This window comes from Hemitrygon akajei, chromosome 2 (assembly GCF_048418815.1).
Source record: "Hemitrygon akajei chromosome 2, sHemAka1.3, whole genome shotgun sequence".
Classification (NCBI taxonomy): domain Eukaryota; kingdom Metazoa; phylum Chordata; class Chondrichthyes; order Myliobatiformes; family Dasyatidae; genus Hemitrygon; species Hemitrygon akajei.
The window spans coordinates 92,824,017-92,850,981 of NC_133125.1; the positions used below are offsets into that span (position 1 = coordinate 92,824,017).

The window sequence follows — 26,965 nt, forward strand, 5'->3', positions numbered from 1 at the left end:
TTAACCTATCAACCGGTACATCTTTGCACTGTGGAAGGAAACCAGAGCACCTGGAGGAAACCCACATGGTCACAAGGAGAACATACAATCTCATTACATCGCTAATCACTACAAAATGGTGCTTTATTTATTAGTCAAGGCATATAATATGAGAGGTGCTGTGGTATAATTTAATCCAAAGTAAGACCACAATGTGACTTCTATTTATAATTCTGCTCATTGCATTATGGAAAATACACGATTGCAATAGAAGGGATGAAGAGAGGATTTACAAGAATTGTATCAGGAAGGTTTTATCTTTGAGGAATGATCGGATGCACTGCCACTGTTTGCTGTCGAATAGAGGTGGTACTTAATTAAAATCTAGGGTCTTACAGTAAAAAGAAACAACAAATTCTCTGACAAAAAAGTTTAAAGCACGAACAGCAAATATTTAAATTCAAGTGATAATATATAGGCAGGTTGAAATAACAGACCAAACACTTATCTGAATGACAACTGTATGCACGCCATGCTGAGTAATACTTCCAAGATATTGTTCACTTGTTTAATTTACTTGCAGGTCAGTCAAGGATTTTGACCCCATGTTCAAACAAGGAGAAATAACCATCCAGTAAATAATAGCATTAGTGACATTCTTAGTCAATACATCAATCAAACAGCCACTTATTAACAGCTCTGTCACATACAACACATTCAAACAAGAATCTGTCCAGCCAAATGCCTCCATTTATTTCTATGTTACTTTGGTTTGTTGAAACACAAGACTCCTGCATTTAGAAAACAAAATGAAACAAAACATAAAGGATATACTGAATACTTATTCAGAAATATTGTTGCTTCAGAATTGTTTAACCTATGACTCAATATGATCAAAAGTTATTGATCGTCCAATATTGTTATGCGTATATAAGAATTCATTAATACTTCAAACTCTGACAAATGTGGAAAAGGAACAAACCTGCATGGAAGTCTATTCCTACTGTAAGCGATGCCCCCGATATTGGCAGCAAGGCATCTGATCTATCATTGGGTTCCAGTGATATTCCTCGGATTTCTTCATGAACAGAGTACATCAGGAAAGATTCCAAACCTGATAAATAAATTTCTCCACTTTATTTTCTATAGGTAAATTAGAAAGTAAGCTCCCATTTAGTGATATATTTCCTTCTTTTCTTTGATATTCTGCATTCAACATCAGTTCTTGACCTCGAATGATATGAAATAACAGTCAGAGAACAGTTCAAAGCACTGATTGACAACATTTATTCAGTTTTATCCCCTAGCCAATAATAATATGTGATGCAATGTGCTTCACATTTAACATGACCTTGAATCTGTTTTGTTTATTGGTCAGCAGGGAGAAACAAATGATTATGTTAATTGTCTGAATGATTATTTTCATAATACAAGCAGATAATTATTAAAAGTCATGCTTTTTATTTTCAAATGCAAGAATGTTTTGATTATTGTTTTATTTTAATAGGAATGTACAGTCATGCGCAAAGACGAAAAGCTGATTTTGTTTTATTAGGATGTTCCGTGATTAACTTCAATTGCCGCAATTGAAAGAGCACAGAATGGAAAACTTACATTAAGTTCAGTAAAGCTTCACAAAGCTGTCTAAAGGTCAACAGTGAAGGAGCAGGTTATCAGCTACAACTATCATCTTTCACAATAGAAATATACAGACCAAAAAAATGAGAAAAATACAACTGCAAAAATATAGGCTTCGATGTAATCAACTGAATCTAAAATGTTTGACTCTACAGACATTTTAAAGCAAGCTACTTTAAGAACAATATGGCAGTTTGGAAACAAGTCTTAGGTGAAGTAAATATATCCACCTGAATTCCAGAATTAGGTCTGCTCTGCTACCTTTTTTCTATTTTCAGCTGTATGTACTCTAACACTTTAAAGGCTAGCTCTCCACACAAATCATTTAAAAAAAAACATTAAACATTCAGCTCTCTATAAAAAGAGTTAAGCTGGGAATCTAATCTTGTCAACTCATTTTATAGCAGTGTACCTATCTTTATTTTTATTTCCTCATTTTTTTGAGATACAGTGCAGAATGGGCCCTTTGTGCTGTGCTACCCAGCAACCCTCGATTTAACAATGGCCTAATCATGGGACAATTTACATTGACTAATTAACCTACCAAAGGGTATGTCTTTGGATACTGGAACACCCAGAGGAAACCCACGTGGTCAGGGGAAGAACATACAAACTCCTTACAGTCAGCAGCAGGAAATGAACCTGGTTCACTGGTACTGTAAAGCATTGTGCTAACCACTATGTTACCATACCATTTTAGGAATAGTGCTCCATATTGCAAAGAAAAATAGCAGTAAGCATTCATGAATGACTCTAAATCAGGTTTGACATAACCAGAACAAGGAACTAAGAGAATAATTGAACATCAACTCGAACCAGAATTGGTTCATTCAAATGATGGTAACACTTACCTGCACATGACATTTTGTCCCTGTGCAGTCTGTAGCCCACAGTACACTTGCATGTTATTCTTGTTTCTGAGACCGGCAGGCAGAGCTGAGAGCAGCCACCGTTGTTAACACTGCACAGATTAGTACCTAAATGGAGAATATAAAATCAGTTCTCAGGAGCCACCAATCACTTCAGTTAGCTATCTTCTACATGAATAATGAGATTTCTCCTGACTGTACAATGATCTGCGTCAAAGTGATTGATGAAAATAACTGCACTCGAAGCAGGAACTGAAATATCTCGTGTAAGAACTCAGAAAAGCACACTTTGTTAGAATAATGAAACATTAAATCAAACTGCAGTAATGGTATCAGCCTATCTGTTGTTCAAATTTATGATGATTGTCCTGCCGTGGTTATGCTCTGTTTTGCTGCATCTTGACCCTTCTACCTCACAGTATAAATTCTTGTAGAGATACTTACGGTTTAGTTCTCATCAGGTACATAAAAAAGCGCAAATTGGTAGAGAATAAAGTCGTGTGGGGATAACATTTAATACAGCTGCCCCATCAGTGTGGCAGGGTGAATGCACTTCTACCCAAGGAGGTCTGAGGCACTTCTTCCCCCGTTAGGCTGCAGGTTACCCTTGGGCGAGGTGTAGCACCAGGCAGACAATCTCTGAAGAATACTGATAACATCTGGGGTCACCCAACTTGTAAAGACACTTCCCAGAAGGCGTCAATGGCAAACCACTTCTGTAGAAAAATTTGCCAAGAACAATAATGGTCATGGAAAAACCCAGATCAAATGAACCCGATTGATGGCAACTTTCAAAATTGGGCCAGAAGATATATTTTGGAGTTAGGACTCTGGATTAAAAAAACTCATTGCATGATCCTTGATGACAGATCATTCAGCTTCTGAGAGTAGTCAATTTAATTTGCCAATGTTATTTCCGATTTACAGTTCCATATATGCCAGTTCCATTTGCGATACTTGGGCCATATCCTTTGATAATCCATCACTTTTCCAGACTATTGGATGTTATAATATAACATACTTATAATTCTCCTTTTTTTTAAGATGTTACATGGAAGTGTACTGAACTTTTCATAAAAACTATGAGTGTACTGGAGGCAGGAAATGGTGCACAGAGTTTAAAGGGATCGTGGGATTCAAGGCTCCAATTATAAGTGAGCCAGGATTTCTAAACAGCAGGACAATAAATAATTGGAATTTTGCTGCCAGAAAGTCCAGAGAACTGCACATCAGACTAGTTCTAACCCAAGATGATATAACTGTCAACATACTACTTTGTCTGTGTTTCGTAAATACCTCATGACTCTCACTCTTGCATCCTAATAGTCACGAATTACCCCCAGGAAAGACAGTAAAAAGTGGGCAAAAGAAATATCAGGCTAAATTGAAAACAAAACAGACATAGCAAGCTCTTCACTAATCCAAAAAAAATAAGGAAGTTTTAAGTCACAGTGGTAACTGGATAACATCGCACCCAATTATCTATTTGTTTCCTATATGCAGTGGTGGTAATTATCCTCAGCACCCAATTAAATGTCTGAAGAGACATTTGCTTCATCCAATGCTTCAAGTTTCCAAAGCTTGCAATGTGTAAACTGCAGAGCTTGTTAAAACATTAAGTTGTTCTCTACTTTCATATTTTCTCATTACCTTGTTTGGACCTACCCAACCTTTCCGACTCAAATAGTTTATTCCCCATAAAGAAATATACAATTTTTCCATCACTAGACGTGGCTAAACCTATTTTCCTCTAATTATAGACTTCTCAAAGCAAATATATTATTACTTAGAAAAACTAAACTAAGTATCAAGCCAATGTCCCTTCTTAAAATGTTTTGCAGAGTTTCTGCATCTTGAGTTTGGGTTTTTCAAGAAATCAATCTATATAACACACACTAAATGTTGGAAGGACTCAGCATGTCAGGCCTCATCAATGGAACCCATTCATCTCCTCCCTCATCTCCATTCAGGACTCCAACAGTCTTTCCAGGTGAGACAACGCTTCACCTGTGAGTCTGTCAGGGATGGCTACCATATCTGCTGCACCCGATGCAGCTTCCTCTACATCGTTGAGACCTGACATAGTCTGGGGAACCATTTTGTCAAGCAGTTTTGCTCCATCCACAACAAGCAGGATTTCCTGGTGGCCAAACATTTTAATTCCAATCCTTATTCCTTGTTGGTCCATAGCCTCATCTACTGCCACAATGAAACCGCTCTGAAGTTGATGGAGCAGCTCTTCAGATTTCGATGGCATAGCATCCATCCTGGTGGCCTGAAAATTGTTTTCTCTAACTTCCAGTAATTTTTCCCACTCCTCCTTCCCTTGCCTTCTATTTCCCACTCTGACTCCTCTCTTATCTCTTCTTTCTCCTCATCTGCCTATCACCTCCCCCGGCACCCCTCCTCTTTCTCTTTTCCTGATGATTTCCAGTCCTATCAGATTCCTTATTCTTCAGCCCTTTATCCTTTCCACCTATCACCTCCCAGCTTCTCACAACATCCCCTCCCCCTCACCAACCTACCCTCCCCCTCACTCATCACCTTCTAGCTTGTATTCCTTCCCCTCTTTGCACCTGCTTACTCTGGCTTCTTGCCCTTCCCTAGCTTCAATAAATTTGTGCCCATCTCAAAACTTAGCACCTGTATTGTAGCTCCCAAGCAAAAGAAAAAAAAACAAATTGTTGGAGGAACTCAGTGGGTCAGGCAACATCTGTGGAAGGAAATAGACAGATTGTATGTCAAATTGAGACCATTCAACTGTACTTGAGGATGGAGGGAAAATGGCCAGCATAGGGGGGGTGAAAAGGGTTGAAGGAAGAGCTGGCAAGTGATAGATTGATATAAGAAAGAGGAATGTGATAAGTAGACGAAGGAGTTGAGTGGAAATATGAAAATGGCTGGGAGGTGATAGAGCAACAAAGGGCTCTAAGTGTTGGAATCTGATAGAAAAGCAAGGTGGAGCATGTAAGCAGAGACGCAAGGAGGGGTGGGCAGATAGAAACAGTCAGGAACTCCGTGTGAGATGGGCAGATAGTGTGGGTGAAATGCAGCAATAAGGAGCTCATGGGTCTGGGTGGGTGTTGGAGGAACTAGGTAAACTAAAAGGACAGAGAATATGGACAGACAGAAAGCAAGTTGTTAGAAATTGGAGAATTCAATTTTCATTTATAATTCACAGCATGTCCATTTTACAATCATACACTTCTGTCTCAGTCCAACAAAATTCACGATTACCATTTTGTTCAAATTTCGCTGTAGCCTTGCTTCTTACCTCTACAAGATCCTCACACGCTAATATAATCCAAAACGTATTTTCTCTCAGTTTTTGATCCTTGTAGACTCCTCATATCATTTGTTTACCACAGATGGCAGAATGTTCAAATGCATAGATCCCATTCTGGAATCTTCTTCGTAAGCCTCCCGTCCTCACCCTCCTCCATTAAATCTTCACTAAATCTATGTCCTTTATCAAGAATATAGACATCTACCTCAGTGGTTCCTTATGTGACCTACTATCAGCTTAGTCTGATAACCTTCCTGTGCAGAGTTTGAGATATTAGCTACATTAAAATCTGATACAAAAAACACAATTTATATACACAGCATTACCATAGTTTAAATTTGGTTTAAAATTACAACACGTAGGACTTACACCATTGGGACTATGTACTATACACTTTGGAATAAGATTATTTGTAGGTTTCTTGCTTATGCCATGCATTGTTCTCTTTTGGAAAAACATTCTTTGTTGCCAATGGGTCTATACTTGGGACCTCCCTGTCCAATAGTTCAGTGAATAGCTTCAGCAGAAGGATTGTAATGGTTCAAGATGTCCATTCACTGTCAGTTTCTGAAGTGTATGTAGGATGGACAATTGATGCTGAACTTTCTGCTATTGCGCAGATATCTAAAAATGAATGTGTACAAAATAATTCACACTGAACCAAGCAGGTTCCCCAGCTAGAAATGATAATCACAGAGTCACACAGCATGGAAACAGGCCCTTTGGCCCAACTGGCCAAAAAAAGTCCCATCCAAGCTAGTCCCACTTGCCAACTTTTGACCCATAACTTTCCTTTCCACGTACCTGTTGAACTGTAGTTATCGTACCTGCCACAACCTTTTCCTCTGGCAACTGATTCCACATACATACCACACTTGTGTAAAAGATTGCCCCTTAATATCCTCTTAAATCCTTCCCCTCTCACCATAAACCTATGCCCTCTAGCTCTTGATTTCCCAGCCCTGGGATAAAGATTTCATGCATTCATTCTATTTATACCCATCATGATTTTATACACCTCTATAAGATCACCTCTTAGTCTCCTATTTTGTCAGGAAACAACATGAGAAATTATGAAATGTTCACTGTCATCCCATAGAGTTAAAATAAATGGAGACGTCAGGTGCTTTGATCACCATAATTACACACTTGCCAAACATTGTTAGGAAAATAATGAAGTTATTTGGTAGGATTCGAGATTGTAACATTAAAAATGAAAAAGCTTAGCTTTATTTGTCACATGTACATTGAAATATACAATGAAATACGTCGTTCTGCATCACTAACTAACACAGTACAAGGACAATGCTGGGTGCACCCAGCAAGTGTCGCTGAGTTTCCAGCATGCTCACAACACACTGACTCTAATCCTAACCTTTCAAATGTGGGAGAAAACCCATGCAGTCATGGGGAGAATGTATAAACTCCTTACAGACTATGCAGGAATCTAACCCCGAACAATGATCATTGTGCTAACGGCTCCACTGGCAGTATGAACAGTAAGAAGTAAAAGAAGGGTCCATTGGTGCCTTTTCTAGATACTTCATCATTTACCATTTCTGCCAGTTTTCTAACTTGCTGGATAAAGGAATGATAAATACATTTAGAACTGCTATTAGCAAACTTTAAAAAGATCTGTATGAAATTCCTTTTTAAAGTGTAAATACTGGTTGAGACATTCATTGCTATTCAGTAGGACTAACTGTGCAATAGGCACAATCACACTTTGCTTCTGAAATTTATTCAGAGTATAACACTGAAGTGACTATACACCTTGTTGACATCTGGTATTCAGGAAATTTTTAGATAAACATGTATAGAATATGATTAGTTTTCATCTGATGATTCAGATGGTCTCAAAAACAATCGGCTGAGTGTTTTCAAAACTCTCCTCTTTTGTTGTCTTTGTCTTTAACCTAATGAACATTGATAGCTTTTCCTTACTTTAGATTATAAACAAGTCCACATCTGCCAGATACAGCTTTAACAAACTAATTCTTGTAATACTTTAGCCCTCAGGCAAAGCTTCTGAGTTTTGGAGTTAATTGTTTATTGAATAACTCACTGGAGCATCCTGTCCCTATGGAAAACAATTGGTTTCTGCTGCACCATCTGCAGTATAAAGATACTCTTTGGCTTTCTTCTTACCTTGTTGAGTCTCTTTTCCATAGACTTTCATATACAGTATAGTTGCGACATTTTTCCTCTTGACCACAGGCTCTGTACCGTCCTCTTTGTTGCACATTCCAATCCATCCAGACGCCTGATCAGCCCACCAGAGCTTGTCTCCTTCAAAAACAGTTAGATCACCTCTTTAGATGAATGTTTTTATACTACTTTCTCAATTAAATTATAATTTTACATTAGAAACAAAAATGAGAAGTCATTTTATTACAATAATATGTTAATTAAGTTATTAACAATCCTAGCTTTAAAAATTTCATCCCTGTTTTCAAATACCCCTAAGGCCTCAGTTTCTTAATTCTATGATCAACTCCAATATTTTTTGCATTTCAAGACATCAATGCTTCCTTAACTCTAGTTGTTGTCTCTAGGCTCACTTTAAAAGGACTCTTCATTTCATGTTCTGAATATTTGTTGATTTTTCACTTAAATTTTTTTTTCTTTTTGTATTTGTATATTTTCTTGTCTTTTGCACGCTCATTAAATGCCCAAGTTGAGGCGGTCTTTCATTGATACTATTATGGATTTTTGAGTATGCCCACAAGAAAATGAATGTCAGGGATGTGTATAGTGATATATATACACTTTGATCATAAATTTAATTTGAACTTTGAACTTCGTTAGTTCTATATATAATCACTTTATTATTCATTTGTCAGGCCCTAGGTTCTGAAGATGGCCCACTGCACACTTATTGGAGTTTAGAAGGATGGTGGGGTAAGAACTGATTGAAACCTACTGAATCAGAATTGACAGACATCCCTTTAGAAGAGAGATGACAGGGAATTTATTTAGCCAGAGGATGGAGAAGTGTAGAATTCAATGACACAGCTGGCTGTGGAAACCAAGTCAATGGGTATATTTAAACTCGAAGTTGTTAGGTTTTTGCTCAATATGGGTATCAAAGGTTACAGGGAGAAGGCAAGAGAATGGGGTTGAAATAGAAAATAAATCAGCCATGATCTAATGGCAGTGTAAACTCAATGGGTTGAATAGCTTCTTCGTCTTTGTCAGCTTCTTTGTCTTATAGTCCTGAGGACTCAATGAGTTCTTGCACAGCTGAGCAACGATTTCTTACTGTGAATACTGGGTAATCTCATCTGGATGTAGTTCTGCTGTTAAACTCCATGTGGAATTTAGTCACTAACAAACTGGTATATTTGACAACACACACAAAGTGCTTGAGGGACTTAGTAGATCAGGCACCATCTATTAAGAAGAATAAACAGTCGACCTTTCAGGTCGAAACTCTTTGTCAAGACTAGAAAGGAACAGAGTAGAAGCAAGAATAAGAAGGTGGGGGGGGGGAGAGGAAGTACAAGCTGGTAGGTGATAGATGAGAGCAGGCGAGGTGCAAGGTGTGATGAAGTGAGAAGCCAGGAGGTGATAAGTGGAAGATGTAGAGGACTGAAGAAGAAGTGATTTGATGGGGGAGGACAGTGGTCCAAAGGACGGAGAAGGGGCACCAGAGTGAGATGTCGAATGGGCAGGATGAGAAGGGAAGGATGGAGAATAACCAGAATAGAGAATGGAGAAAGACAGAAGGAAGAGGGAGAGAAATTACAAACATTCTGATTCTTTCAATGAGCTAGGACTTCTGTATTTGACAATCCATGTAGAGCTAGCCAGAACTCACTGCCATTTAAAATGTTACATATTGGCAAGTCTGTTCATAATGAACAGCAAAATTCAGAATGTATATAAATGCAAATACTTGTCATGTCCATGGACTCTTTTGCTTACTGTTTACTTAGAGAAATAAGGCTAGCATCAAAACTTAACTATTTTGTTCATTACAGACAATCTGAATCTGATAGCAATGCTGGGTACGACAATGTATCGAAAGTTGTATCATAAGCACACTTTAAGGCAATTCAAATGCTATTGCAGTTGATTTCAAAAATATGTATCTGAGGTTGAAAAATAAATTTTGCACTAACATTTTTTATAAATAACAGTCAAATGAGCATATGGATTTGTGTGGATACTATGATGATAATGGTGCTATACATATTTATTTCAAATTTCACAACATATATTTCATGACATATGTGAGTGATGATAAATGTAATTTTGATATGGGTCTCTATTGTGGACTGAGAGTGGGAAGGTGGCAGGGAGAGGGAGATTATGATTGGGAAAAGAGGAAAGGAAAGAATAGGAAGTTGGAAGAGCCAGAGATACATTCTGTAATAATCAATAAACCATTTGTTTAGAATCAAATTACCTTGGCTGGTGACTCAGGACTGGGTGTGTCTACACCCATGCTACCAATCCCCCATGCCAGCACTCTTTCTCTGCCACCTAACCCACACCCCTCCCATGGCGTTCCACCCTCACCATTCCCAACATTCTTTGCTCCCGCCAGAATTGCAATCTTGCTTTTCAGTCTTCATTGACAAATACAGCACTGTTCAAACATCCAAGGCAGCCTGACTATATATACATCCCTAAGACCTCTGCACAGTATTAGATATCAGTATCAGAATCAGAATCAGGTTTATTATCACTGGCAAGTGTCGTGAAATTTGTTAACTTAGCAGCAGCAGTTGAATACAATACATAAGATAGAAGAAAATAAATAAATAAATTACACTACATTTATATATTCAATGGATTAAAAACATGCAAAAACAGAAATAATATTTAAAAAGTGAGGTAGTGTTCATGGGTTCAATGTCCATTTAGGAATCGGATGGCAGAGGGGAAGAAGTTCTTCTTGAATCGCTGAGTGTGTGCCTTCAGGCTTCTGTACCTCCTACCTGATGGTAACAGTGAGAAAAGGGCTTGCCCTGGGTGCTGGAGGTCCTTAATAATGGATGCTGCCTTTCTGAGACACAACTCCTTGAAGATATCTTGGGTACTTTGTAGGCGAGTACCCAAGATAGAGCTGACTAAATTTACAACCCTCTGCAGCTTCTTTTGGTCCTGTGCAGTAGCCCCTCCATACTAGACAGTGATGCAGCCTGTCAGAGTGCTCTCCATGGTACATTGATAGAAGTTTTTGAGTGTTTTTATGGACATACCAAATCTCTTCAAACTCCTGATGAAGTATAGTTGTTGTCTTGTCTTCTTTATAGCTGCATCAATATGTTGGGACCAGGTTAGGTCCTCAAAGATCTTGATACCCAAAAACTTGAAACTGCTCTCTCTCTCCACTTCTGATCCCTCTATGAGGATTGGTATGTTTTCCTTCATCTTACCCTTCTGGAAGTCCACAATCAGCTCTTTCGTCTTACTGACGTTGAGTGCAAGGTTGTTGCTGTGACACCACTCCACTAGTTGGTATATCTCGCTCTTGTATGTCCTCTCGTCACCACCTGAAATTCTACCAACAATGGCTGTATCGTCAGTAAATTTGTAGATGGTATTTGAGCTATGCCTAGCCACACAGTCATGTGTATATAGGGAGTAGACAAGTGGGCTAAGCACACAGTCCTGAGGTGCAGAAATATTGATCGTCAGTGAGGAGGAGATATTATCACCAATCTGCACAGATTGTGGTCTTCAGGTTAGGAAGTCAAGGATCCAATTGCAAAGGGAGGTACAGAGGACCCAGTTCTGTAACTTATTAATCAGGATTGTGGGAATGATGGTATTAAATGCTGAGTTATAGTTGATGAACTGCATCCTTACATAGGGGTTGGTACTGTCCAGGTAGTCTTCGGCCGTATGAAGAGCCATTGAGATTGGGTCTGCCGTTGACCTATTGTGGCAATAGGAAAATTGTAATGGGTCTTGGTTCTTGCTGAGGCAACCTCTCAAAGCATTTTATCACTGTAGATGTGAGTGCTACTGGGCGATAGTCATTAAGGCAGCTCACCTTATTCTTCTTAGGCACTGGTATAATTGTTGCCTTTTTGACGCAAGTGGTAACTTCACCCATAGCAGTAAAAAATTGAAAATGTCCTTGAATACTCCGGTCAGTTGGTTGGCACCAGTTTTCAAAGCCTTACCAAGTACTCTGTCGAGGCCTTCTGCCTTGGGAGGGTACATCCTTTTTGAAGACAGTCTAATATCGGCCTCCCAGACAGGGTTACCAGGTGCAGCAGGGATTTTCACAACTGCTGTTATATTCTTCCTTTCAAAGCAAGCATAGAAGGTGTTGAGTTCATCTAATAGTGAAGCATCGCTGCCATTCATGCTATTGGGTTTTGCTTTGTTGGGAGTAGTGTCTTGCAAATCCTGCCAGTTGTGGTAAATCCAATGTAGCCTCCAACCTCATTCGAAATCATCTCTTCGCTCTTAAGATAGCCCTCCACAAGTTACTGTACACCTGGTTTTCTAGTACAGACCTGGGTCACCAGATTTGAATGCCACAAACTTAGCCTTCAGATATATAGTATACTGGTTATTTTCAGGTCAGATATTTCCTCGCTATAACTTATCTATCTGGTACAAGTAAGTAGGCAGAATCTGGCTAGATCTTTGGATTCTGAAAGCAATGACTTGGCCTCAGAAATTCTGGTGCTCAGGACTTGATGTACTACGCCCCTGACAGAGTTTGACAGAAAGAAAAGCTGAGGGTTCAGTTTTATCTTTGGCTAATGTGAGGATTTTCATCAGTTTAAAAAAAATCGCTGATCTTCAGAAAACAAATACATTTATGGTTTCAAAAATCAAACTGGTTATAAGAATGGAAAAGTAATCATGATGTCATTTTCAAGTCACTACGATTAAATAAATATTTGTATTTTAAAATAAATAAATTACTGCTCTCTGTATCCCAGACCATGAATGAAAAGGACTCCCTAACCTTTACCAGGTGACATCTGTTGTAGGAGCTGATTAATGATTTCCCACAAGCCTGATCTCTACCATTATCTTCTGCTGGTATGCATCTCTGGTCTTGCTAACAAAAGTAAAGTCACTGTCCAACATCAGCACCATTTTAACCATAAACTCTGGAAACATTTCCCAACTTTTAACCCACTCTTAGCATCAATGTTCAGCCATATTCGGTGAACTTCACAGAAAGGTTTTCTCTGCTCTTCCCACTCTTCCCCACTACCCTGCAACCCCCCCTCCCCCGGCCCCACACTCCTTATCTCAGTAGAAGTCTTTTATATCAATATGACATTTCTATTTTCTATCAAGATACTCTTGCAGCTTCTCAGAGATTGCCAATTTAGTAATAATTAGTGTCATATTACACTGTGCTTCATGGACTTGAGCCCATTTGGAACTCGGTCAAACTCATTACTCTTATAACCCTCACAGCAGTCAGAGAAGTCAGATTTTCATTGCTTCTTTCTAGGCTTGATCCGTGTGAAATTTCTGAGGTGGAGATATAATACATTACAAGAATGAATTTATATATTTTACCACCATTTGCATTGATCTCAGGCCTCCAAACACAAAGATCAAACTATCATACTGGTTACAGCCATGAATGAGAAAGTAATTGTTACATCATTATATCTTCTCAATAAGACACACAGATTCCTTGCACAAAACACACGTAAATAAGAGTAGCTCTGCTTTGCACACAATTCAAGCGAGTTTAAGAGAACTGAATTTCAGAATCTACATACAAGAAGTCAATGCAAAACACAATATGCATATGTAGCAAAAGAGACTTTGAACATTTTCACGCCTTCCCTGAACTCCAACTTTATTTTCTCTTAATATAAATACCATATAGAAACAATAGAGAAAGTGCAAACATAATAAACAAGGGATGGTACCAGAAAAGATTTTGAAGTGTTCGGATGAATTGAAAATGTGAGGACTTGTATCCTGCATGCAACAAAAGACAGAGATTTCCAACAGATGTCTTTAAAAATGTAGATTGAACAGAGTAGATGCAGACGGAATCTGTCACTTTGGGGAACAGCCAAGATTAATTACCATAAATTAAAGTTATCTACTGATAGGTACAAGAGGAGAAAGTTCTTTGCTTTGTGATTGATCGGAATGCTGAGGCACTGGTACTTTCAAAAGAACTCAAGATGTGTCTGAAAGCAGAAAAGAAAGAGAAAAGCAAACAGCAGAGGACTGTGGCTCGGGCACGTGGAACATCAGAATTTAAAGATGTAGTCAAGTGGCCTGCCTGTGTGCTTGCATTTTCCTCAGTTTAAGAGTTTTTCTGCTGAATGACTAGCTGGTTTGAATACTATCGAAACAGTTTTAGAATAGTTCAGAAAAGCCATATATGAATTTAAATTAATTTCAATTTTAAAATTTTAAAGCAAATATTTACAGCCTGGCAACCAAGAGGGTCTAAGACCAGAGGGCATAGTCTCAGGATATAGGGACATCCATTTAGAACAGAGATGAGGAGGAATTTCTTTAGCCAAAAGGTGGTGAACCTGTGGAATTCTTTGCCACTGACAGCTATAGAGGCCAAGTCACTGGTTTAAGATGGCGCTGGTGAAACTCAATCACTGCTTGCTGATGGCAAATCAAACAAAGAAAACAACTAAATACTTCAATACTTACACTTTTTCTGCGAAATTATCACTGCAAACAATAGACTGTAACTTTCCTGTTGGAGTTGAATTTTTGAACTGCCTGTAAGACCTGGCATCCTTGTAGTTGAGAACTGAAGTCTCGAAGGTGCAGGTCATCTGCAGCATGGTGTGTTCGGCTGAATCAAGGCTGTGGGCTCCAGGCTGCAGAGCAGGGAATGAGCTAATGTTTGGACATTCCTGGAGTGAACTTGGAGGCGATTCGATTTCGAAGAACTGAGGCAAAGCAAGTGGAGGCGATGCAGTGTCGAAGCAGTGGGGCCTGGACTCGGGCCTGAGAGTGAGGAAAGACCCGAGGTTTGATTGATTAAATTACCGAGTTGAACTAGCAAAGTTGGATACGGGCCGAATTAAGGTGGTGGGGTACCAGCCCAAGAGAGTATCAAAGTGGCAGGGTCTGTGTCCAAGTCTGAGTGCAAGGTCCAGACGATTTAAGCCAGATTGTACAGGACAGGGTGTTGGGGCTGGAGGTGAGGCAAAGCATAAGCCAGTTCAAATCACTGAGCCGGTTCGGATTGCTGGTCCGTGAGGCTTAATTATCTCTGCACCAAACTGTGGCTACAGCTTGCAACCATCACAGTGTGGACTCACTTTTGTGAACTTCAGTTCTGAATGCCTTTTGCTTACTGTTATAACGTAGAACATAGAACAGTACAGCACAGTACAGGCTCTTTGGCCCACAATGTTGTGCCAACCCTTAAAACCCTGCCTCCCATATACCCCCCCCCCCCCACCTTAAATTCCTCCATATACCTGTCTATTAGTCTCTTAAATTTCACTAGTGTATCTGCCTCCACCACTGACTCAGGCAGTGCATTCCACACACTAACCACTCTCTGAGTAAAAAACCTTCCTCTAATATTCCCCTTGAACTTTCCTCCCTTTACCTTAAAGCCATGTTCTCTTGCACTGAGCAGTGGTGCCCTGGGGAAGAGGTGGTGGCTGTCCACTCTATCTATTCCTCTTAATATCTTGTACACCTCTATCGTGTCTCCTCTCATCCTCCTTCTCTCCAAAGAGTAAAGCCCTAGCTCCCTTAATCTCTGATCATAATCCATACTCTCTAAACCAGGCAGCACCCTGGTAAATCTCCTCTGTACCCTTTCCAATGCTTCCACATCCTTCCTATACTGAGGAGACCAAAACTGGACACAGTACTCCAAGTGTGGCCGAACCGGATTTTTATCGAGCTGCATCATTACCTTACGACTCTTAAACTCCATCCCTCGACTTATGAAAGCTAACACCCCATAAGCTTTCTATGTACCTGTGAGGCAACTTTCAGGGATCTGTGGACATGTACCCCCAGATCCCTCTGCTCCTCCACACTGCCAAGTATCCTGCCATTTACTTTGTACTCTGCCTTGGAGTTTGTCCTTCCAAAGTGTACCACCTCACACTTCTCCGGGTTGAACTCCATCTGCCACTTCTCAGCGCACTTCTGCATCCTATCAATGTCCCTCTGCAATCTTATTGTTTGCAGGTTTTTTTTCTCTCTGCATGTTGGGTGTTAGACAGTCTTCTTTTGCTTTAATGGGTTTTATTGGGCTTCTTTGTTTTGCAGTTGCCTGTAAGAAGACATATCTCAAGGTTGTATAAAGTATGCATACTTTGATAATAAATGTACTTTAACTTGATATTTAAAGTGGTGGTTGATAGGTTCTTGATTAGTCAGGGTGTCAAAGGTTACAAGGGGAGTGTGGGCGAATGGGCCTGAGAAGGATAATAAATCAGCCATGCTGGAATGGCAGAGCATACTCAGTGGGCCAAATGGCCTAAGTCTACTTCTAAGTCTTATGGTCTTATGTTAAGAAATTAGAATTCCTATTTTTTATGATCTATGATCTTTTGTTAAGCAATAAGTATATCTGTTATTTTGCTGAGATTTTTATATCATTATTTAGAGTACACGCAGCAATTATCCCTCTGCAAATGAAGTCCTGAATAAATTGAAATAGTCATGTTCAGACTGCGTCAGATTTGTTTCATCCTTATCCCTTGGTTGCAGAATAGCTTTGTGCTGTGGCAATAATATTAATTGGACAATTAGAACTAGATAAAGATGCGCACTGGCTAGCACAAATTCAACTGTGACACCAAACCACTTATCATTAAATACACTTTGTGTAAAGTTATGAGCAAGGAACCAATTTTTGATGGATCATTAGTTTCTATTTATGGTTTTATTATATGACTACTTAGAGAAAATTGCTGCATCATTAACACTGGGCAAACTGCTCATCCCAGTTTCTGACTTAACATGAAGTGTATATAGTGGACTGTAAATGTCTATAAAATGTATGAAGATTTAATGACATGAAAATCTGCAGTATTTAAATTATAAACTAGTTTAACAACAGGATTCTTAATGTAAGTTTTATTAAAATATGCAAACCAATGACACCTTGAAATTTGAAACTTGAATTACATTTATGCGCAAAATATAAATCATAATCAAGAATTAGTGCAAATTACAATGGTATTACTCAATCTATATTATATAAAAGCCTCAAACTGAAAAAGAAAATCTGTATGACTTAATTACTAATCAGTTTCTCAAAATAAACACTCCAGCGGGTGGTGAAAACTGCCCAGTGGATTATCAGTACCTAACTGCCCACCATTGAGAACATCTACTATAAACGCTGCCTGGGCAAGGCAAAAAGCATTATCAAGGATGCATTTCACCCTAACCATGGACTTTTTACTATTCTCCCCATCCGGTAGACACTTTAGGAGCCTCCGCTCCCAGACCAGCAGGCTCAGGAAGAGCTTCTTCCCTGAGGCTGTGACCCTTCTGAACCTCACATCACAGCGCTAAGCAGTATTGCACCTATATTGTATTGTCTCAGTACTTGTATATTTGTATGCTGTAGCACTTACTTTTTATTCACAGTTATTTTGTAAATAACACTATTCTTTTGCACTTCTGGTTAGATGCTAACTGCATTTCATTGGCTTTCTATCTGTACTCGGCACAATGACAATAAGGTTGAATCTGATCTAATCTAATCTAATAATTGATAAATAAGAGCATGTGTGTAATCAACAGGAAAACAAATCTGTTAAAATAGTTAAAACTTTGCAAAAGTTCTGTATGTGTGTATTGGAGAGCATATTGACTACATCACAGCCGGTATGGAAATGCCAATGGCTTGGAACAGAAACTTCTACAAAAGTAGTGGATACGGCCCAGTCCATCACAGGTAAAGCCATTCCCAACCACTGAGCACATCTACACGGAATGTTGTTGCAGGATGGCTGCATCCTTCATCAGGGATCACCAGCACCCAGAACATGCACTATTCTCCCTGCTTCCATCAGAAAGATCCAAGAGACCAGGTTCAGGAACGGTTGTTACCCCTCAACCACCAGGCTCTTGAAACAAAGGGGATAACTGCACTCAACTTCATTTGCTGCATCATTGAAATGTTTCCACACCCGATGGACTCAATTTCAAAGACTCTTCATCTCATGTTCTTGATATCTATTACTTTTATTATTTCTTCTTTTCATATTTACAGTTTGCTGTCTTCTGCACTCTGGTTGAACACTGTAGCTGGGCAGCCTTTCATTGATTCGGTTATGGTTATTATTCTATAGATTTATCAGGTATTGTTGCTGTTCAGTCGTTAAGTCAAGTCCGACTCTTCATGATCTTGTGGACCATATGGTCGGTAGGATTTTCATGGCAAGGTACAGAAGTAGATTGGCAGGCCTTTCTTCCGTGCAGATACTGCTGCTGCCCAGGTTGGGACCCAGCTGGGTTTGAACTCAGGACCACGTGCTAATGCCACTACACCACAAGCTGGCCCTTTATCAAGTATGCCTGCGAGAACATGAATCTCAGGGTTGTACAGTATATGTGATATTTATATACTTTGATAACAAAATGTACTTTGAACTTTAAAGCTCTGGGATAGAAGACCAACCAATGTTAATTCTCACTAGAACAATCAGAACAAAGTGCAGATATTGGAAATCTGAAATAAAAACAGAAAATGCTGGAAACAATTTGCATATCAGGCAGCATCTGGGGGGAAAAGAACAGTTAATATTTCCGTTCCATAATCCTTCATCAGAACTGAAAAAGGGAAAAAGGTGGAAGTTTTAAATAAGAGAGATAAGTGCAGGGAAGGGTGAGTAGAATAGTGGGATTATCTTTGATAGAGTGGGCCCAAGTGGATTGAAGGGAACAGATATGGGAACATTAAACTTCAAGTCTGTGTAATGTGTTGTGGGACATGCATAGCATGCCAGATTATATCAACAGAGAATGAAAAACTGAGCCAACATGATTATGGGCAGTAATGATGAAAGGCAAGTAGATTATTTCATTAAATCTTAAATGTAATTTTATACAAAGAACCTTTCTGGAAAGTAGAATGCTATAGATTGATCCCATTTTTACTTTCGCTAACATCAATTTTAAATGGGAGTGCTGTTATGTGTGTTACACAATTTAAAAGGCAAACTTTCATACAAGAAATTTAAGTCCATATTTTTGACAAAGAAAGTTTTTTCTAAATATTGCTGTTACTATTCAAATCCAGAAATAAATTGTTTAATGGTGTATTATAAGATAATCACACAGATTAATATTTATGTGCAATGAAATATAATTATTTTAGATCGATTAGATAATTTAAACAATGCATAATTAGAATTTTACCTCTATTTATTTTTCAATGCATTTATTAATATTTCAGTAATGAAATGAGATTTCTGTTTTCAAATATTCCTTTTAAACTATTGTTATTATGCTTTATCCCTCGGGGCTTGTTGATTCCACAAGGCATAATATTTGAGAAATTTTAAATGCAGAACGAGGATATAACTACCAATAATTTTGCATGATAAAGATATTTTAAGGTTTTAATGATTCAAATGTATTTGTATATTTAATTGAAAGTAATTCCTTAACATCTGATATAATGGATAAGCATTTTAACTACACTGAAAGTATGAAATTGATCTTTCGCTAATTTTAAAAGTAAAATATAATGGTTTAAAATAATGATATCAGTGTAATCTTGTTGTGGACCAAAAATAGTAACCATAAAGTGAATAGTATATCATTGTGATAGCTTCCATCCATTTTTTGACCATAAGACCATAAGATTTAGGACCAGAATTAAATCATTTGGCCCATCGAGTATGCTCTGCCATTTAATCATGGCTGATCCAATTTTCCTTTCAGCCCCAATCTCCAGCCTTCTCCCTGTAACCCTTCAGGCCCTGACCAGTCAAGAATCTATCAATTTCTGCCTTAAATATACATAAAGTTTTGGCCTCCACAGCTGCCTGTGTCAAAGAATTCCACAAATTCACCACTCTCTTCTTTAAGAGAGAATCTTTTTACCAATAGAATGATGGTTTGTAATGGTTGCAATTATCAACCACGAATACAGCATTAAAATTTAGCAACAGCTTGGAAGCCATTTTGAATTCCCTTGCCATTCAGTAAATAAATGTATTTTGAGATTTGACCAGAAGACATAACTGTCATTTAAATCACATATAGTTACAGAGAAGTGTACTTTAGAAATTACTGCAAATTCTTTCTTTATTCCCCAAGGTTAACTTTAAAAATGAAATGAGATTTCTGTTTTCAAATATTCCTTTTAAACTATTGTTATTATGCTTTATCCCTCGGGGATATATTGTAGAATATATCTACAATGGCATGAATTCAGATGCCTTATCCATGCTCAAACTTTACATGGTCATGGCAAAAGCATAGTTCGTTTCTTTTGAAGTTTCAAAAATCCAAATACCTATATTTTATCAGCAAATTCAACAAAGACCATACTGGTCAATATGAAAATGAGCTGGTCCATGCTGAAGTCTGTAAGGAATGAATTAATAAGAGGCAAGCCTTTGTACGGAATAACCTTCCTAAAGTCTACAGAATCCCCTGAGGGCAGAAAGGTCAGAATCATGGTAAGGTGAGTTTCAGCTCATGTCACAAATGTCACTTTGTGATAACAGCCTTATTAATCACTTTATATGCTTTACGGTCCATGTCAAGACATATGCAAAGTTAACTAGGCAATTTGCATAATAGAAGTCAGAGGTAATGGGTCACAATTGGAAAATACAGGCATTACAGCCTGAAGCCTGTTCTCACCCCTCCCCCCACACCCACTGTTGGAATTGGCAGAAAGAAACATATGGATCTCTTAGGATTTAGAAATGAGATCAATTATACTCTGATAAATATGTGTCAATAGATCATACATTTTCCTTACATAAAAATTCTGAAATGTTAATTGGAAGCAAAATTGATGACTATAAATTAGGTGTTACTTCTTTATCTGACTTCCAACCTAAAAGTCAATCCAGTCAAAAGCTAATTAATTGCATCATTACCCTATGCTTACAGAAAGAAACTGGAAAATAACCTGTGCACTTATCCAGGTAATATCACAGTTGTCAAAAATTACCTACAAATCTGAAATACAGGTTATTCTCTCTACAATACAGCATCAAGGTGTTTTTTAAAGCAGTAAGAACATTGTAAAAATGTTTAGATTTCCAAAAACATTAAAAGGCAAAAGTCCAGTTGAACCAAAATACAAGCTTATGGAATGATCACCGTAAACCTCACGCTCAGTTGAATAATCCTGAGGTGGTTCAATCTGCCATGTCCATGACTATTCAGTTAGCCTGTAAATTATCAATACATCAGAGCACACACTGCCAACTAGATTCATATATAAACCACCACCAACAGGTTAGATAGTCCTGAGGTAGTTCTAATTTTGCACCATGTAGCTTTTTATTATTAAACGGGGAATCATGGATTCCTAAGCATCATCCCAAGGCGGGTTGCATGGGAGAAGGCCAGGCCTTTGATGTGCGAAGTTCCAAGTCAAGCACATGAAGAAGTCTGATACAGCGAAAGGATAGAAGCTAGGAGCATGGAAACATCTAAGTGAGCTCTGCTGGAGAGGACTACAAGCTAAGAGGAGATGGAAATCAACACACCCAAAATGCTGAAGAAACTCAGCAAGTCAGACAACATCTATAGATGTAAATAAACAGTTGACATTTCAGGCCAAAAGCCTTGTTCAGGCCTGCAAAGAAAGGGTGAAGATGCCAGAATAAAACAGTGGGGAGGGGGGGAAGAGGAAAGGGACTAGTGGAAACGTGATAGGTGAAGTCATGTGGGTAGGATACATAAAGGGCTGGAGAGGAAGGAATCTGATAGAAGAGGAGATTGGACCATAGGAGAACGGGAAGGAGGAGGGGACTCAGGGAGAGGCAACAGGCAGGTGAGAAGAGGTAAGAGGCCAGCGTAGAGAATAGAAGAAGAGTGGAGAAGGAGGGAAAAAATATATTCTGGAAGGAGATATTAATATTCATGCCATCAGGTTGGAGGCTACCCGGACAGAATATAGTTGTTGCCCCTCCACCCTGAGGCTGGCCTCATCTTGGTACAAGAGGAAGCCATGGACTGACATATCGGAATAGGAATGTGAATCAGAATTAAAATGTTTAGCCATCGGGAAGTTCCACTTTTGCTGGATGGAACAGATATGCTCAACAAAGCAGTCCCCCAATTTACAGGGCACCTCTCTAATGTAGAGAAGGCTGTATCAGAGGTAGCGGACACAATAGACAACCCCAGCAGATCCACATGTGAAGTATTGCTTCACCTGGAAAGATTGTTTGAGGCCCTGAGTGGAGTTGAATGGTCAGTTGTAGCACTTTGGCTGCTTGCAAGCATAAGTGCCAGGAGGGAGATTAGTGGGAAGGGACAAATGGGCAGGGAAATTACAGGAAGAGCAATCCCTGCAGAAAGTAGAAGGGGGGAAGGGGAGGAGAGGGAGGCAAAGATATGTTTGGTGGTAGGATCCCTTTGGATATGTGAGATGAGAGATGTTGCACGTAGTAACTGATAGTTAACCATAAAGTTTACAGTGGAGCTCAGCGTGGCACTCTTAAACTTCTTTCTTCCACATCACTTAAGATACTTTTGGCCTTGCTGGTGGTGGTTAGTGACAGTGAGAGGTCTGGTGCATTGATAATTCCAGGGGATGTATATAGGCTAAGTGAATAGTTGAGGATATGGAGTATAATTGAATAAATATGACATCTACTCACTCTGGTAGAAAAGATTGAAAATGCAGAACATCTTTCAAATGGCGAGAGACTGAAAATTGTTTGTGTTGAGAGGAACTTGGGTATCCTTAGACATAAATCTCTGGAAGTTACTGAACTGGTTTAGAAAGTAATTTGCAAGGCTGAATGGATGCCTTTGTTGCCAGATCTGAGTACAAGAGTAAAGATATATTTTGTAGCCTGGGGAAGAGTACACACTCAGGGCAACAAATACTTTTTCGGGTTTTAATTCCTTTATCTGTTTTAGATGTTTTAGTGCCGGAAGAGGGTCTAAAACAAATGAATGAATTTACAGCCAGTTCTTGCTGTTACAATCTCAGTTTAACCTCCGATCCACATCCTTGTGGAGGAGCAGACGGATCTGGGGGAAACACATCCACAGATCTCTGAAAGTTGCCTCACAGGTAGATAGGGTAGCTAAGAAAGCTTATGGAGTGTTAGCTTTCATAAGTCAAGGGATAGAGTTTAAGAGTCGCAGGGTAATGATGCAGCTCTATAACACTCTGGTTAGGCCACACTTGGAGTACTGTGTCCAGTTCTGGCCAACTCACTATAGGAAGGATGTGGAAGCACTGGAAAGGGTACAGAGGAGACTAACCAGGATGCTGCCTGTTTAGAGTGTTTGCATTATGATCAGAGATTAAGGGAGCTGGGCTTTACTCTCTGGAGAAAAGGAGGGTGAGAGGAAACATGATAGAGGTCTACAAGATATTAAGAGTGGACAGCCAGTGCCTCTTCCCCAGGGTACCACTGCTCAATACAAGAGGATATGGCTTTAAGGTAAGGGGAGGAAAGGTCAAGGGGGATATTAGAGGAAGTTTTTTTACTCAGAAAGTGGTTGATGCGTGGAATGCACTGACTGAGTCAGTAGTGGAGGCAGATACACTAGTGAAATTTAAGAGACTACTAGACAGGTATATGGAGGAATTTAAGGTGGAGGGTTATATGGGGGGCAGGGTTTAAGGGTCGGCACAACATTGTGGGCCGAATGGCCTGTACTGTGCTGTATGGTTCTTTGTTCTTTGTGTATTGACGGATTGCGTATGCAGTATATAAATAAAGCAAACCGCACAAAACTAATACAGTACTAATACAGTAGTGGCAATTCTACCTCGCCGGTAAGAAACTTTGCACAAGCCACACTCTCCAACGCCAATCACTTCACTCATGAAAATTTTTCCTCACTATGCCCAGTATCTCCGGGAGGAACTTATTCCCAAAGCCCCACCAACTGCTTCTGCAGAAAACAAAATGGTCTCCCGACTATCCCACGTGTGCGTAATGACATCACCGTCTCCACTTAAAGGCACAGGCAACTATTCTAGCATTACCCAGATGGATACCTACATACACTATTAACGAAAATGAGTAAGGTTCAACAGTCACCCGGTTACATATATCTCTCATTTTATATAGAATGATAGTTAAACATATTTAGGATATTGTGAGCTATTCTAGTTTTGGAAATAGGAATTAAACCATTTGACTGAGATCCTCAGACTTCCTGATCCAGATTTGCTTGGCATCGACCTCTGAGACAATGCTCAATTTTCTCCAATTAAGACAAGCTGTTTTCCACCAGCATACTGCAGCCACTGTGATAACTGTGCTTCAGAGAACTCAGAAAGGCAAAAGGCACACTGAAGGCATGCAATAGAGAGTAGGGTCAATGGCTTGTTCAGTTTTGATCTTCATCAAGGCAAAAACAGAGATACAACTACCTTCAGAACCTTGTCTATACAATGTAGTCAGCTCTTAACTTACTCTCTTAAGAGAGTTAACAACAATCAAGCAAATTTCAAAACGTTGCACTTTGATGTTAAAGGTATACCTACTCTTTACATATACTACATTATTTCAAACTTTATTAAGAGGTAATAAACATTCAGAAACTGTCAACAATTCATATTCAAGAATGACAGTCAAATGCTGAAAAATGTGAAATCATATCAATACCTGATTATATATAAAACACTGTAACATTTATAATTTTTTTAAATCACTATATTCTATATTTAAAAGACTTACAGTATAATGTACAAAATATTTCTCCCACAATTGTAATTAGTAACAATTAAATATCCATTCCATGCACAAATCATTTTAGTGGAACAGTTCTCTGAAAAGGCATTGTATATACCTGTTCCACAATTATTATTTCAACATAATGTCTTAATAACTGTGAATGTATTGTAATACATATTTCTAAACATCAAATAGTTTACATAAAATTTAACGTTCTTGGCACTATCAACCTCTACAATTAACAACACAATCATTTTATTAGTGTATAACAGGAATTTAGTCACAGGAAATTCTACTTTGGCTTCATCTGTTGAGGCTTTACTTCGGACTTGCTACAGACAATATAAGACCATATATCTTATGGTTTTATGGTCACAAATGGAAAATTCCACAAGTTGCTGGGAAGATTCCCAGTTGATCTGCAGGTCTCTGTGCACCACAGACAGTTATGAGAAGTGATCTCACATAGGTAATGTATAGAAGTTAATGAAATATAGAAAAACATTGCATAAAGTGAAACATGAAGATCTTGACTGTGTATTGAAGGAGTGGATTTGCCAGAATTGGAGTGAACATATGCCACACAATGGTATGCTGATCATGAAACAAGCAAAGGTCCATCACAACCAGCTGAAGATTGAAGGTAACTGTAAATATTAAGCTGGCTGGTTGCAGCAATTTAAGAAAAGCCAGAGCATTACATTTTTAAATATTTGGGGTAATAATGTGTCTGCTAATCACAAAGCAGCAGAGAAATTCATTAATGAGTTTGTAAGAATTATTGCTGATGAAACTCTTAACATGATGAATTGCAGCATTAATACAAATGTGTGATGAACAAGGGTAAGTCAAAGACTGCTTACCGGGTGCACATAAATTCAGTTGGAAACAATGGGGATCGAAGCTATGTCATTATATTTTCTAAAATCTGAAACACATCCAGCCCCAAGCATTCTGCATAAGGAGTACCCAACCTGTATAGCCTCAGAATTTGCATAATCTCCACTTCATCAGTACTGTCCACAAAAGACTCAATCAATGTTATTTTGCTACATCACTCACATGTTAAATCTTTTGCTTGGACTCCTGTAGTGACTCAGATGATGTCCCAAAATTTGTGTAAATTGGTTGTCTTACTCTGCTCAAATAAATTATAGAATATTTCTCTGAACTGTTTATCACTGATGTCTGTGGATAGGCCTGCTGTAGTAAAATTTCTATGTCAAAGACCAAAAGATGTTTCTGATTTAAACTACTTATATCATGGGATTTTCTTCACTGGCTTTTCTTATACATTCAGAATGTTTTATTTCCTTCTAGAACAGGGGTTCCCAACCTATTTTTATGCCATGGAGTAATACTATTAAGCAAGGGGTCTGTGGACTCCAGGCTGGGAACCCTTGCTCTAAAGCATCCCAGTTCCTGGCCTGGTTGTTACTTTGCTTTGCAGGTTTGTCTCTCAACCTCATGGTACTTTAGTCATTGATATTTTTGTTCCATTATTTCTTTGCCTTCCCAATGGTGTAAGCACTTCAATTGTTTTCCAGCAGCAAGATGGGATTAGTCTAGATTTTGAAAATCAAAAGCACTGCAGACGCTGAAGATCTGAAGGCCTGTTCCACTCTGTATCTCCAAATAAGTAAGTAAATAAAGTGATTTGACATCACTGCCAATGCACTAGCATACTGAATATATCATTTTCAAAAAATATTTTTAAAAAATTTGACACCAAGTCACAAACACACAGCTCTGTTTGTCTGTTTGTGACCTCCAATTAGCCCAAATGGTGCATTACAGCGGCCTCTCCGGACTCTGGATTGGGGATTGCCAAACGTTAAGTGGATTTTCTGGTGTAGTCTGTTTTGTCATATGCTTTTGTGATATCATTCTGGAGGAACGTTGTCTCATTTTTTAACTGCATTGCATTTGTGGTTTCTAAATGACAATAAACTGAATCTGAATTAAAATGCGTTAATTTGCAGAATGTGTGCAAAGTTCAGGGTCATATATTTGTAGAAAATAGCTCACTCTTCAATCAACAGGCCACACTTTCCACAACCCAAGATGATTCCAGCTTTAATAGAAACTGCGACACAACACCACAACGCATGCACATGGCCAGCCTCAGCAGCGCCTCACGATGCTCACAGCAGTGATACCAACCACAACAAAAGGACAGGGCTATCACGTCCATTTAGGAGAGTGCCAACCACATCGTCAAGAAAAATCAGCATCCTGGAGGCTTTGGTGTTACTGCTTTGTATCTTCTATCCAGCAAAAGGGTAAAAAAATATGGACAGCCTAATTATGGCACATGGAAAGAGAAGGGGGATATTATAGTCAAGAGATGATGCCAAACATCATCAGGAAGCAGCAAGGAGAGGGAG

The 26,965-nt window shown here is 38.8% G+C and overlaps 1 protein-coding gene across 1 annotated transcript in view; it reads right to left on the reverse strand.

Moving 5' to 3' along the window:
- LOC140714547 (low-density lipoprotein receptor-related protein 1-like) overlaps positions 1 to 26,965 on the reverse strand; it is a 1,940,354-nt gene that overhangs the window by 465,567 nt on the left and 1,447,822 nt on the right. Inside the window, exons 33-35 of the mRNA XM_073025830.1 lie at positions 7,921 to 8,061; positions 2,469 to 2,594; positions 962 to 1,093 (exon numbers count right to left, since the gene is read on the reverse strand). Coding sequence (XP_072881931.1) covers positions 962 to 1,093; positions 2,469 to 2,594; positions 7,921 to 8,061 — 399 coding nt within the window. The remainder of the gene's footprint in view (positions 1 to 961; positions 1,094 to 2,468; positions 2,595 to 7,920; positions 8,062 to 26,965) is intronic.